A 15,326-nucleotide genomic window follows, 5' to 3' on the forward strand; every position below is an offset into this window, starting at 1 on the left:
GACAATGAAATACTATTTGGCCATTAAAAAAATATTAAAATCATGTCATTTGCAGCAACATGGATGAAACTTAAGATAACAACATCGTTATCTTAAGAGAAATAAGCCAGGTACAAAAAGACAAATATTGCGTGTTCTCACTTATACGTGGGAGCTAAAACATTTGAACGCATGGAAGTAGAGTAGAAAAATAGATAACAGAGGCTGGGAAGGGTGAGAGAGGCAGGAGGGCAAGGATAAAGAGAAGTAGGTTAAAGAGTACAAACATACATTGAGATAGTACAAATAAATTCAGGCCAGGTGCGGTGGCTCACGCCTGTAACCCCAGCACTTTGGGAGGCTGAAGTGGGCAGATCACTTGAGGTCAGGAGTTCGAGACCAGCCTGGCCAACATGGTGAAACCCTGTCTCTACTAAAAATACAAAAGTTAGCTGGGCCTGGTAGCACGTGCCTGCAATCCCAGCTACTCAGGAGGCTGAGGCAGGAGAATCGCTTGAACCCAGGAGGCAGAGGTTGCAGTGAGCAGAGATGATGCCACTGCACTCCAGCCTGGGCAACACAGTGAGATGTCATCTCAAAGAAGACAGAAGGAGGAAGAGGAGGAGGAGGAGGAGGAGGAGGAGAAAGAGGAAGGGGGTGGGGAAAAGGAGGGGGGAGGTGGAGGGGGGCGGAGGGAGGAGAAGAAATAAATTCAATGTCTCATAGCAGAGTAGGATGACTATACTTAAAATGTATTACATTTGAGTAATAGACACCCTAAATATCCTGAGTTGATCACTATTCATGACATACATGTAAAAAATTTCTCATATATTCCATAAATTTGCACAGATGAAAAAAGAGTGACCAGATAAAAAGAAGAGGGTAAAAATCAATCACAGAGACAACTTTAAAGGGAAAAACTGATCAGTGACGTGAAATTCTGCAAAGATTAGATAAAATTAGGAATGAAAAATGTCAGTTAACAGTTTCGGCATAAAGGTGAACATGGATATGCCAATTATAGCAGGTTGAAGACTGAGTGAGGAACTTTTCAGAAAGGTTGACCATGAAAGGAGGAACACAGGACCACAGCTTGAGATATGGGCTGTAAATTTGAGAAACACAATATGAGAAAAATACAATAGAATGTCTGTTGTGGGTTGGTCCCAGAAAAAGACATGTTGAAGTTTTAACTCCTGGTACCTGTGAATATGACTTTATTTGGAAATAGGATCTTTAAGGATGTAATCAAGTTAAAATATGGTCATATTGGATTACAGTGAACCCTAATCCAATGACTGGTGTCCTTATAAGAAGAGGGACACAAAGATAGAGACAGATAGGGAGAGAACGGCCAGGCGCAGTGGCTCACGCCTGTAATCCCAGCGCTTTGGGAAGCCCAGGCGGGCGAATCACGAGGTCAGGAGACCGAGACCATCCTGGCTAACATGGTGAAACCCCGTCTCTACTAAAAAAAATACAAAAAATTAGCCGGGTGTGGTGGTGGGCACCTGCAGTCCCAGCTACTCGGCAGGCTGAGGCAGGAGAATGGCGTGAACCCGGGAGGCGGAGCCTGCAGTGAGCCGAGATCGCCCCAATGTGCTCCAGCCTGGGCGACAGAGCGAGACTCCGTCTCAAAAAAAAAAAAAAAAAAAAAGAAGAAGAAATCTAATATTAAAAAAATAAAATAATAAAGATAGGGGGCGAACACCAAGTAATGAGGGAGGCAGAGATTGGAGTAATGTGTCCACAAGCCAAGGAATACCAAGCATTGCTGGCAACTGCCAGAAGCTAGGAGAGAGGCGTGGGTCAGAGGGTCTCACTGCCTCCAGAAGGAGCCAACCCTGCCGACGAAAGAAGAAATTTCTGTTGTTTAAGCTGCCCAGTTTGTGGTGCATTTTTCTGGCAACCCCAGCAAATTTATAAAAGGACTACAAATAATAATGAAAAAATACATATCTGATAGAATATTTACAATGTGTATAAACCATGATAACATCAAAGTGTCAAAATAATTGACACAAACATAATAAAGATATTAATCACTTGGAAAATAGCTATCTTCCAATTTAGATACAATAACAATATGAGAATGAAAACAAAAAAAGGAAATTGGTAAGAAAAATCGATCAAAATCTAGTACAACTGTAAAAATCCTGCACCTTTAACCTGGTTCCTTTCATTTATTGCCATTTTAAAGATACCATCAGGGAAGGGTGAGTTGGGAGGAGTGGGGAGGATGAATAAAAGTGGGTTAAAGTGTATAAACATACAGGAAGACGAAGGAATAAATTCAATGTTTGATAGCAGAGTAGAATGATAACACTTTAAAATGTATAAATCATTTATACACTACTGTTGTAAGTATTATCTAATGACTAGAATCCCTGAATATTTTTCTCTCTTCAGAGTAGGAACCTAAGAATATTCTATGGCTTGGACTTTTCATATTTATTTGTTAATATGATCAACAAACATTTCTGAGCCCCTAGTTGCTATACTCTGAAACACCTGGTTCTCAACACCCTAAGAAGTTGCAGTCAAGGCTGGGGGCAAAAGGGAGGTGAGGAAGGGCTGGTTTAACCACATGTTTTTAAAATATTGTGTAAAAGTTGTTTTAAGTTTTATGTCAATTGAATCATATAGCCACATATTAAGGGTAGTTGCACTTTTAAAACATCTTTCAGGAAGGTAGAGTAAAATAAGAAATCCTTTAAAATGTGGTATGCAACTCATATTTTGTTTGTTCTTAAATTCTAATTTTTGAGAACTAGATTTTCTTAAAGAGAGACAAGATTACATTTTACTTAAAATACATCCTTTAAAGGTATTTTATAATTAATTTGAGCAATAGGGTTGCTTCCTCCTATGTGCTTGAAATAAGGGTTATTTTTTTCTCCCTAATTACCCAGATAATGGGTTCCAGCCACCCTTTGATGTGTCATAAAGGCTCACCTGTTTCAATACAACCTGCTATTTATTATCAAACAATTACAGTTTCCCAAATCCTGAATTTCCAAAGGTGGCATTTATCCAAATCACACGTGCATCCCCTTTGCACCATTTTGCAAAAGAATTTTCCTTGATCAAAATTTTAACCTTGATTACCCCCTGGTGTATCAGCCCTTTTATTATGTAGTTCAAATTAAAATCCAAAGGACTTCTAGTATACATACTATTAAGGCATCTATTTTAACTGTATTTTAACTATTAGAGTAAGAAAAGGGAGTAATCTTGTGAAAATGAAGATATGTAAGAAATTTGAAAACATCCTATATCTTTTTATTAGCCTTTTCAGGTTAAAAGCCTTGGACTCTCTCCCTATTGAAATATCACAGCATTTGCATATACTCTCAGATAATTAATCTCCCAAAAGCCTATTCATTAATTCCAGATTTCCCTCCCTCAAAAAAGTCTTTCATTTCACTCTTATTTGACTCTTTGAAGGTGATTTAATGAGATAACACTACACAAAGTACTTGAACTGTGTTTAGTGCAAGATTGGAAAACTTGTTTCCAGAAAACTTTGAACTAAAACAATGAATTTAAACGAAAGCAATGAACTGCAGGGAGATGCACAAAGTAAAAACAGAGTAATTGATGGAGATGTGCTTATAAGCACCAGGGACTGGCTGGGTGCAGTAGCTCACGCCTGTAATCCCAGAATTTTGGGAGGCTGTGGCGGGCGGATCACTTGAGGTCAGGAGTTTGAGACCAACCTGGCCAACATGGCAAAACCTCATCTCTACTAAAAATACAAAAATTAGCCAGGCATGGTGGTGGGTGCCTATAATCCCAGCTACTCGGAAGGCTGAGGCAAAAGAATCGCTTGAACCTAGAAGGCTGAGGTTGCAGTGAGCCAAGATCGCGCCACTGTACTCCAGCCTGAGTGACAAAGCGGGATTCTGTCTCAAAAAAAAAAAAAAAAAAAAAAAGATACCAGGGACTAAGGTAAGGCTGGAAAGGATGAAACAGCAACCTGGAAATTTTGGAAAATTAGTTAGTCTTGCCAGCATGGTGATCTCACATGCATGATATATAGAAGGTGATAATGCTGTAGAAGGCATTCAGAGTGGGACTGGCAGACTTTGAGGAATATGAGTAAAAGATTCTGGGAGGCAGGAGGAGGGTCCTAGAGTTGCCACTATGAAAGGAAATTCAGTGTGGACAAGGCCTAGGAGTGACCTCAGGAGGAAGCCTGACAGGTCCTAGTAAGAGCAGGACCACTCAGGGGGCTAAGATAACATTGTCACAGACCCTGGGAGGTTCTGAGGTTGGGTACAAAATCCCTGTGATAGTCTGGGGAGAATGACCATCTGAGTGGGCCTGATCCTATATGACAAGGGAAATAAGAACTATCCCATGGTCTTTGGGAACACATGGAAGGATCCAAACTGATCATTAGGAAGAATGGGAAAGTCTGAGATGGACCCATGCTCCTAGCTCCAAGTTAGAGCTGATCAAGTACATGACAGGGGATCCTCCTAGAGCCCTGTTGATATGCAGACAGAGTAATGATGTCATATGCAGGGGCTGCTGAGACCAGAGATCTTTGGAGCCCTAACATGTTTAGGGGAATTCTGTCAGACCTTATATCAATCCATTTGGTGTCTTTGTGAGAAACAGAAAAAGGTGTCCCTTCCCCCAAGTGAACACGTCTGTTCTAGGATGCACAAATCACGGAGCAGAGCATGTGCTAGATTTCAATTCCTACTTGCTCTCATGTCCAGAGCCCTTTTTCAGTCCACAATGTGTCCAACTACATGTAGAGGCCCCAAATGGATGGAGAAGTAAAATAACTACATTTTCTCTTGGCTAAAGGATAATGTTTGCCTAGATAGATGAAATGATTTGGAGTGAGCAAGATACTACTTAATGGAAAGTCTGTATGGATTGTATTTGTAGGTAAAACAGTTATTTTAAGGAATGTAAACTAATTACAGCTACAGAGATTATAAGAGTAGACTTGACTTCGTCTTTCCAACTCCTATAGAAATGGTTGCATGTATGTGCAACTATGGCATGTTCATTATTCCCCTGCACATCAGTTTCTTCGTCTGTAAGTGGGGATTATAATAGTGCTTGCCTTGTGAAGTTGTGGTAAGGATTAAAAGTGTTAACACATGTAAAGCTTAGAAGTAGGTCCAGCATTTAGTATTTACTCAATAAATATTAGCTTGTTTTATTATTTGCATCATTCATATGCTAATGAAAATGTTAAAGTTGGGTGGACTGTAGAGTCCATCTGGGAAACATTTATGCAGAAAATCATTTTCAATCTGGGCCTTGGAAAATGGATGGAATTTCAATAGGTAGAGATATATCTTCTTAATAAGCCAGGAAAGTTCTTTTTAGGTGTTTTGAAGCCATTAGACAAACAATTAGTGAGAGGAAATATTTGTATTTTATTTGGCACAATATCTCACCAGTTACCTCTAATCCTGCTATATATTCTAACGGGGATCAAAAGCCTCTAGTCTTTCAGTTAAGAAAACCTGATGAATCAGATTGTTCCCTTATCCCCATACAAATAAAAATATTAGCTTCAAAAAAAAAAAGTAAGGGGTAAGACATTCTAGGGGATCAGGAATAAAGGTGTAAGGTACAGGTAACAGTCAAGAATCGTCAGCAGACCTGTTCAGCAGAAACTGAACAAAATGTGTAGGAGAGGGTTGAAAAATAAGACTGAAAGCTAAATTCAGGGCATATAATAGAGAGTATGAAATTCATTCTCCTGTCTGGTCAGCAGTGAAAACCAAGAAAGATTTCACTTTCAGTTCTCTGCAATTTGGCTTTGACCTTCCCCCTCTATAGAGTCTTTTCCTCAAAGGTCTTCTAACAGAGTGCTTCTAAACTTTAAAGTGCAAATCAATGACTTGGGGCCCTCCCAAAACGCAGATTCCGATATGGTAGTGAAACTGCCATTGCAAAATTGTAACTGAGACAGTGAAATAAATCTGACCTAACCAACTCCATCTTGCTTCTAACCTCCAAGCTGTCCTTGTTCGTTCCTGGGTATAGGCCAAACTAACTTTGGGAGGAACTTCATTTATAGTTTACAGTTTAAAACAAAGAATAACAGCCCTTTCCCAAGACAGAACCCCTTCTTGCCTGGAGACTAGACTGCCTTTGTGGGACTAACAAATTAGCCAAAAGATTAGAAATTATGGTTTAGGAGTCATGCAGCTGGAGGTTACAAGATTCTGACCCTTCCCAAGTCGCTCCTGGGGATAACATCACTATTGTAAAGCCTAAGATCAGTGCTTGAGATATTTTGCAGACCCTGCACTTGATGGATCAGCTGGCACCACCTAGATCTAACTGGTTCTTCTGATCTTGTGGCCCCCACCCAGGAACTGACTCAGCATAAGACAGCTTCGACTCCCTATGATTTCATCTCCCACCTGACCAATCAGCACTCCTGACTCTCTGGTTTCACCGCCCCCCCACCCCCCAATGCTTGGGAAGACTGATTTGAGTAACAATAAAGCTCCTGTCTCCCACACAGCCGGCTCTGAGTGAATTACTCTTTCTCTACTGCAATTCTCTTGTCTTGATAAATCGGCTCGGTCTAGGCAGCAGGTAAGGTGAACCTGCTGGGGCAGTTACAGTAGGTGAGGCCTGGGATCCTACATTTTCAACAAACTTCCAGATGCTACCATACTCCTTCCTGCAGCTCATCCATAGACCATATTTTGAGTACCAAGGGTCTGATACAGTAACCTCTTCTCATTCTCATCTTTAACCCCTCTGCAATGCTGGTCCCTTGTTGATCTTCCTGAAGCTCTCATCATTGGTTTCTCTGACTCTCTCATTATTGGCTACTGTGATTCTCTCACCTGAATCTTAAATTTACATGTAAAGACCAATCTTTAGATGTATGCATCAGTTTCTTCTGATGTACATGTAATGTATTGTCCAGGCAACTGTCAGTGCATCAACCTCTTTAGTCTTTTAAATGAAAATATTACAAACCATCTTCTTATAAAAGACAGATCTATATCGTTATAGAAAATACCTATTGCCCATTTCATGGTGTATCTAGTTTCTCTGGAAAATAATCTCCCCTGAGGTTCCCTACCTCACCTGCCCCACCAATCTGCATAGGAATTAGCTACAGTTGATTGGTACAGAGGTGTGCCCCTACTAATGCTGGGTTATTTTTAGTCTTTCCCCAGGATTTTGGACTAGAACCAAAAAAAAAGCAAGTTAGTCTCTCACTTTCTCCAGGAAAAAGAAGTCAAGAGCATATATACCCAGAAGCTGTTGGGGATCACATTCTGATACACAGACTAAAGAACAACAACAACAACAACAAAAAAAAAAAACAGCAGTCAACTGTGAGAAAGAGGACTAAGGAGGACACCAGGGGAGCACAAGGAAATAGCTTCACAGTGTGGCCCTCTGACAACCTCTCATATCTTCACATGGACCAGGCAGGCAAGGTTAGACCATAGTCTGGACTGAGTCTTGGCAGAATGCCCTGTGATTTCTCCAAGTGAAAGGGTAGATAAGCAGCCTGGGGAGGAGCTGCTATCTTGTGGAAGACTGCCACAAGGCCACTTCTCATCCATCTCCCTAGTTTCAGTTGAATGCAAGACTTTCCACCTTACCCCCATGTAGGTTACAGCTGCAGACCTCAACATTAAGTCTATAAAACTACGTGGCTGTGGTTTAGAGGTAGATCCTTAACAGCAGAGTGACCCACTCATCCCACCTATCCTCTGGTCTCTTCTGTTCAGTGCTGACTGTGGTGCTATGCGCACAGGGAGCTGGCACCATGATGTCTTGCTTTTGCTGTCTGTATAACTAATAAACTATCTGACTGCATTTGGGCCTGCTTACTCCTTACCAGGCGAGTGTCTGTGGAAGTCTTGCAAGCCATCCCGACAGGTGTAGTAGTAATACTTGTGGCCCTATTATTACCTGCCTCCCTGCTGCCTTAGGAACATTTGACTAAAGAGAAGAGATGGAGAGACTTCACTTCCTGAGTTATCCTCAGTACTCCAGCCCCTTATTCCAATTTGTTCCAGGAATGCATCCAAGACCTTGAATTCCACGAGATACCCTGGTATCTCTCCAATAAACCTCCCAGTTTCTTTTTTTTTTCACCTAAGAAAGCCAGAATGTATCTTTGGCCTTCACAAACAAAATGTCATCACACACACACACACACACACACACACAGAAGTGTTGTATTCATGGACAATATCAGTGATTAGAACTCCAGTGCCAGAGATTCAAATCCATTTTCTGTTTTTATTAAAATTCTTCCTCTTTGTGTATTGATTTCTATCTGGCCTTTGACCAAGTATATATAATATGATTAACCCACATGTATTACAGTGCAATAAAGATAAAATTTTATGAAAATGTTTTTGGCCAAGTAAAAGAAAATATAATTCTTTTTTACTATTAGGAAAGTATAAGTTACTCTAATCATTTATTAAAAACTCCATAGTATTAACTATATAAATCAACTATGTTGCTATTTTTAATTTATCTTATAAATATCCTAATTTGCATTTATATTACTTACATTTATAAGAATATATGATGGAATCACACATATTTATGCCAAATACTTATCACTCAACAAAACAGCATAAGTAGGATTAGAGTTTGATCCACTTTTTTTTTTTGAGATGGAGTCTCGCTCTGTCGCCAGGTTGGAGTGCAGTGGCGCAATCTCGGCTCACTGCAACCTCTGCCTCCTGGGTTCAAGCGATTCTCCTGCCTCAGCCTCCCAAGTAGTTGGGACTACAGCCGCACACCACCAAGCCCAGCTGATTTTTGTATTTTTAGTAGAAACGGGGTTTCACCATGTTGGGGAGGATGGTCTCGATCTCTTGACCTCTTGATCCGCCTGCCTCGGCCTCCCAAAATGCTGGGATTACAGGCATGAGACACTGCACCTGGCTGAGTTTGATCTACTTTTAACATTCTTTGAGTTTAGCTGTGCCTAATACATAGTATGATCATATGAATTAGCATACAGGTGCTTATGAGTCACCATTCTTTGCTTAGGATGTTAATCAATTGGCCTCACTTTCTCTTTGGACTAGCTGAGTTTTCTTTGATCAGGGTCATAGACTACAAATCAACGAGTCAGGTATAGAAGACAGGAACCTTAGGCATTGTGGAATTTGACCAAAAATGGTAAATAAATTGGTGCAAATTCATCATCACAATTGGAAAACTGAAAGAGCAAGCAGTGGGGCCACTGCCATTATAATAATGGGTGGTGGCTCACGCCTGTAGTCCCACCGCTTTGGGAGGTCAAGGGGGTCAGATTGCTTGAACCCAGGCGTTGGAGACCAGCCTGGGCAACATGGTGAAACCCTGTCTCTACAAAAAAAAAAAAAAATCCCCTTCCTCCACCTCCCCAAAAAACTAGCCGAGCATGGTGGTGGGCTCCTGTAAGTCCCAGCTACTTGGGAGGCTGCAGTGGGAGGATCACTTGAGCCCGGCAGGTTGAGACCAGCCTGGGCAACATGGTGAAAGCCCGTCTCTACAAAAAAATTAAAAAAAAAAAAAATAGCCGGCGTGGAGAGGCGCATCGGTAATTCCAGCTACTTAGGAGGCTGAGGTGGGAGGATTGCTTGAACCCGGGAGGCGGAGGGTGCAGCGAGCTGAGATCGCGCCATGGCACTCCAGCTCCGGTGCCTTCCAGTCTGGGCAACAGAGCGAGACTCCATCGAAAAGAAAAGAAAGGAAAAGGAAAAGGAAAAGGAAAGGAAAGGAAAGGAAAGATTTTACAATTTCCTGTAAGAAATGAATGGCTCTAATGTGATATTGATGAAATACCATCTTTAAGAAAGTGTACAGATTGTGAGTGACACATGTGGCTGCTTATGTTACTCCTGAGATGCAAGTAGACCATGACATAATGATAACCAGTCAGAATTTGCAGTAGTCCCTTACAAAAAGTCCAAATTTGTTTGAAAATACAGTAACTTTTACTAGTCGAAGTTAAACATTAAACATTTTCTAGTCATTGCCTTAACAGGATTTATTAGAGTTACTGTAACAAAATTTATTGAAAGAATGGCTAGATTTATAAAATGTTTTCTGGTGATGAGCCAATTATGGCAATTATTTTAATTATATATTTATAATAAAAATGCATGACTGTAAGATTAAATTTCAAACCAAATCATAATTTATATTTTAAAATAGCTTTAAAATACTTGCACATAACACATCTCGTGGTTAGTAACTTTCTCCAGCTACATTTAAAAGTATTTCCAAGATTAATTACATTTTTTCCTAAAGGTTTACTTTTTCCCCACAGCATAACTCTATAAATTAACGTGAGCCCATTATATCAAAGGTGTTTATGTGTGTTACATATGCATTTAATTTTAATATCCTTATTTAAGGAACGAATATCCCCAAGCAAGCACAGTATGCAATAAGAAGTCCTGTGGAGTCCTGTAAGTACTTTGATGAGGAATGCAGGGTTTATGTAAGACCTGAGCGAGCTTGAAGAAAGACTCCACAATTGATAAAACTAACTCAGACCGAACTGGATCATTTTCAAGTAAAATAGTTAGCAAGGCAAAAAGACCGCCTCAAAGTCGCTGCCCCTGGGGCTCTCCCACTTGCTTTACAGGCTAGGAACGGACAATGCCGGGAACCCAAGAGCGGCCGGCGCGGACGCCGAGGCAACTTTACTTGGGGCACCCACTACTCGCAGTCAACTCCCGGCCTCATCTGCTCTCGCGCCTCCAGGGGCTCAAGCACTGCTCCCGGAGCGCGGAATTTTGAGGAAGAGGGCAAAACTTCAGTAAGGAGACGTGTCTGGGAAACGGTTTCAGGACACGCGGTGGGGAAAGCGACTAGCCTTCGGCGGGGCAGGGCGGGGTGGCCTTACCTGCAGAACCACCGGCCACGATCTGCCGAGAAGCCTCGCGCACTAAGCCGACTTCAGGCTTGGCGGACATCTTCGCCAGCGGGGAGGACAAGGGAGTGGGCTGAGATGCGTGGACGAGCTCGCAGCCTGCACTGCCTACTGATTCAGAGAGCCCGGGCTGGGCTGGTCCTCGGGCGCGTTGGCTCCCTGTGGAGCAGCAATCCGGCGACTGCTGGAAAGCGAGGGTTCGAGGCGCAGATTCGTCGCGCGATCTCCGGCGAGTCGAAACCTGTGCGCAGCGCTCTTGCAGAGGCGCCTTCGGCTCCGAAAATGTCCCTGGAAAGAAGACTCGCGGATGGGGTTGGGTTGGCTCACCGCAGCTTTGTCTCCTAGACTGGCGCCCACGCCCTTCTCTATCAGGAGCCTCCGGCAGTTTGTCAGACTAGACGCGTTGCCTCTGATAACTCAAGTGAAGTGACCCAGGCCTGGAGCGCGAAGTGCAAAGCGGGGACGACCCTTGCACCTCCTCGCAAGCCAGAGCACAGTGAGGTTCGAAAGAAGGGACAAGTGAATAAATTCCTCAGTTAGTTGTCCTGTAATTGTGGTCTGTAGCAACTAAGTCAAAGCAAATCTAATTTACACTTACTTTACAATAGAGCTAAGGTAGTACTTTACCAAAAATGGTTTTGATTTAAGGTAAAATCATACCTCATCAACTTGAGTTTTATTTACCTAAGGACCAAAAGAAGAAAAAGCCTGGTTACAAATAGTTTCTTCTATACCCAGGTCAGTGGTTCTTAAAAGTGGTTTTAGTACCCACAGCATCAGCATAATTTGTGAACGTGTTAGGAAGTCAAATTCATGGGTCCCACCCCGACCTAAACTGAATCAGAATCTCTGGGGATAGGGCCCAGAAACAAGTTCTCTGTTGGTTGTCATGAACTTTAAAGGTTGTGAACCACTGACCTAAACAATTGGGGAACATTAAGGAACTTACAGTATATTCTCTCAATAAAAGGTTCGATTATTCTTACTAGCCCCTTAGGATAGTTACCAAAACAAAACTACTAATTTATACTCTTTTAAAACTACAAGTTGCCTGTGTTATGTAGGAAAGATATAAGATTGTGAAATTTTCCAAAAATACCTGCCACACCCCTAACAGACAGGAGATGATAAGAGTAAAAGAGAGAATTGGGAGGATTTAGAAGCCCTATTGTAATATTTCTTAAAACACATTATTTAATGCTAAAAATATTTAGTGTGAGCCATATAAAAATTGCCATTTTTGGAGGTCAAAAACCGTTGAATATCAGCAATTTAGTATGGTTCAATTTATGTGATTTCTAATCAAATGTACAAAGTACAATAATTTGGTTTCATACTTGATTTTTTATTACTTAGGCTGAGTCATTAAAAGTTGATCAGTGATATCTGGCAAAATTATTTAAAGTGCTTGAGAAATTGGGGAGACTTGCTGCTTATGTGATCAGATATAAAAAATAAAGTTTTTCATTTCATTAAATATTTGATTAAAACTGCTAAGTTTGAAAATGTTTACCAAGAAATAGTTTTCAGAAATTTTGCTAACTTCATAGAATAAAGGCTTTTGGGCAATATCTTTCAGACTTTTACTAATTAAATATGGAATCTTGAGTGCAATATAGAATCACTTATTCAACAAATATTGAGAACCCGTTATATACTAGGCATAGAAACAGAATTTCAGAGCTCATAGAAAATGTTTTCCTCATTTTTCAAAGCAGAAGCTGAGTTTTCCAAGATCACACTAGGAGTAATAGTATAGCTGGGATTCCATCACAGGATTCCTTTTGATAGCAGTGGATTGTAGATTTAAATATTAACCACAGGCTAAACAAACTACATTCTGTCACACAAATACCCCCACAAATTAATTCCATTTTAGTTTTTAAAAATTTGGTCACAACTGTTAAACCCCAATGCACACACTGAAACAGATTCTACACTGAGAGCTCACTAAGTGTTAGCACTTGCCTAGATACTGACAATATCACTACAAATCCCTCCCCTGTGGCACTTATAAACTAATGGAGGAGATCCTACCACCTTGTAAGTAAATTTTTGCCTTCCCTACATTATCCAGGAAATGCAATAATACTTTTAGGTCAAGATTTAAAGACAATCTTTTGACATAATTATTTCCATGAGTGTCTTCCCCTGTGAAGATCTTATCCATGGTAGGTGGGAGCAAGTTTGTATCTCACTAAGACCCAGCCTCTAAAAAGCTCTATGGATTCAGTTAGAAAACTCCCAGTTATCCTTGTTAAAAAGTTACTTCCTCTTTTTAACCTCTCCAAACTAGAAGAGATATCTTTGAGTGAAAAAAGCAAGACTTGATATCACATATAATCCAGTCCTATACCTCTAGAATACTAGAGGATATGGGGCCTAGGCATGAGAACATTCTAGAGCTTGGGAGTCAACAACAGTCAATACAGAGCCAATAAGTACTCACTGTGCTAAATGCTCTGCTAAACGCTCTGATAATGGAATGTAATTCTTATCTGCAGCTAAATTTGCTCATGGCCAATATTGGAATACTGGAAGATTTAGTACTGGGAAGCAATGGTAATATTTACTTGACCTATTTCAGATTCCCTAGCCTCTATCACATTGTTGTTCTATTATTATTTTGAATAATGATGTGATATCCTAATAGGAGCAAAACTGCTAAAGTATGAAGATTATGTTTTTTAAATTATTGATTTATTTAGCTGATCTTGGTTGATAATTACATGATTATTGACTTCCCTATCGTTTGTCAAGTGGCTAAAAAAACCCTTCAGGAACATAACTGGGAATCTAGGAGTTAAGAAAGCCTCTAAGCCATCAACATGCAGAAATCCATTTAGAACTAATTTTAGAACCAGTTTTTAAAAGGGTGGATATCTGATTTCTTGCTTCATATCAGATTAGAAAGAACATATTAAAAGATAATTGGATTGTTTGGGGAGAAAAGGGGAGGTTCTAGAAAAGTAAAGAGCAATCTGCAACCTTCAGGCCATATTCAGCCTATCTAGTCAACTGTAATAACAACATTCATTGACTTTACCTTCTCCCAGGAACTGGGCTAATTAAGCATTTTGTAATCCAGTATCTCATTCCTGTTTTACAAAGGAGGAAACTCTGTCACTGAGATTAAGTAACTTCCCCAAAATAACACTGAGTATTCAGCTAAGGTATTAATTTGAACATAAGTATAATTTAGGAGCCCTCTATTTGTTAGGCCATGGTTTTTTGCTTTGTTTTGTTTTGTTTTGTTTTAATTTTTAAAACAATCTTTTATAGAGACAAGGTCTTTCTATGTTGCCCAGGCTGGTCTGGAACTGCTGGACTCAAGCAATTTTCCCATCTATGCCTCCCAAAGTGCTGGAATTACAGGTGTGAGCCACACCAGGCCTGGCCAGGCTATGTTTATTATTAGACCCTCTATGATTAGGCTATATTATTAAGCTACTATTTATGGGGGTTTTTTATTGTCATTGTTGTTGTTGCTGCTGTTTTGTGAAATGGAGTCTTGTCCTGTTGCCCAGGTTAGAGTGCAATGGCGCTATCTCAGCTCACTTTAACCTCCGCCTCCAGGGTTCAAGCGATTCTCCTCAGCCCCCTGAGTATATGGGATTACAGGTGCGCACACCACACCTGGCTAATTTTTGTGTTTTTAGTAGAGAAGGAGTTTCACCATGTTGGTCAAGCTGGTCTCAAACTCCTGGCCTCAAGTTATCCACCACCTCAGCCTCCCAAAATGCTGGGATTGCAGGCCCGGCCTGTTGTTATTTAAAAAAAAAAAAAATTCTAATAGTGAGGGCATTTCTCCAAGTTGCCTAGGCTAATCATGAATCCTGAACTCAAGCCATCCTCCCAACTTGGCCTTCTAAAATGTTGGGATTATGGGTGTGAGCCCCGGCCAGCATGAATTTTCTAAGTCAGACCAAAGAACTATTGACAGATAGTTTTTTGTTGAAGGAGGCTGTTCTGTGCATTGTTGGATATTTAGCAGCATCCCTGACCTCAATCCAATAGATGCCAGTAGCAATTCCCTCCCGATTATGATAACCAAAAATGTCTCCAGACATTGCCAAGTGTTCCAAAGGTCACTTCTCTGATATCATTTTATTTGACTTTCCAACAACATTTGAAAAAAAAAAAAAAAAAAAAAAAAAAAAAACCTGACCACCCTTTGTTTAAAAGCTTTCTTTTCTGATTGTGTCAAAATTAAAGGGCTGGGCACGGTGGCTCATGACTGTAATCCCAGCACTTTGGGAAGCCAAGACAGGCAGATCACCTGAGGTCAGGAGTTCCAGACCAGCCTGACCAACATGGAGAAACCCCGTCCCTACTAAAAATACAAAATTAGCCAGGTGCAGTGGCGCGTGCCTGTAATCCCAGCTACTCAGGAGGCTGAGGCAGGAGAATCGCTTGAACCTGGGAGGCAGAGGTTGCGGTG

The 15,326-nt window shown here is 40.8% G+C and overlaps 1 protein-coding gene across 1 annotated transcript in view; it reads right to left on the reverse strand.

Annotated features, from left to right (window-relative positions):
- SLC25A21 (solute carrier family 25 member 21) overlaps positions 1 to 12,446 on the reverse strand; it is a 510,379-nt gene extending 497,933 nt beyond the window's left edge. The window contains exon 1 of the mRNA XM_054448733.2: positions 10,859 to 12,446. Within this exon, the coding sequence (XP_054304708.1) occupies positions 10,859 to 10,928 (70 nt within the window). The 5' untranslated portion in view covers positions 10,929 to 12,446. The remainder of the gene's footprint in view (positions 1 to 10,858) is intronic.
- Between the last annotated feature and the right edge of the window lie 2,880 nt (positions 12,447 to 15,326).

This window comes from Pongo pygmaeus, chromosome 15, assembly GCF_028885625.2.
Source record: "Pongo pygmaeus isolate AG05252 chromosome 15, NHGRI_mPonPyg2-v2.0_pri, whole genome shotgun sequence".
Classification (NCBI taxonomy): Eukaryota; Metazoa; Chordata; class Mammalia; order Primates; family Hominidae; genus Pongo; species Pongo pygmaeus.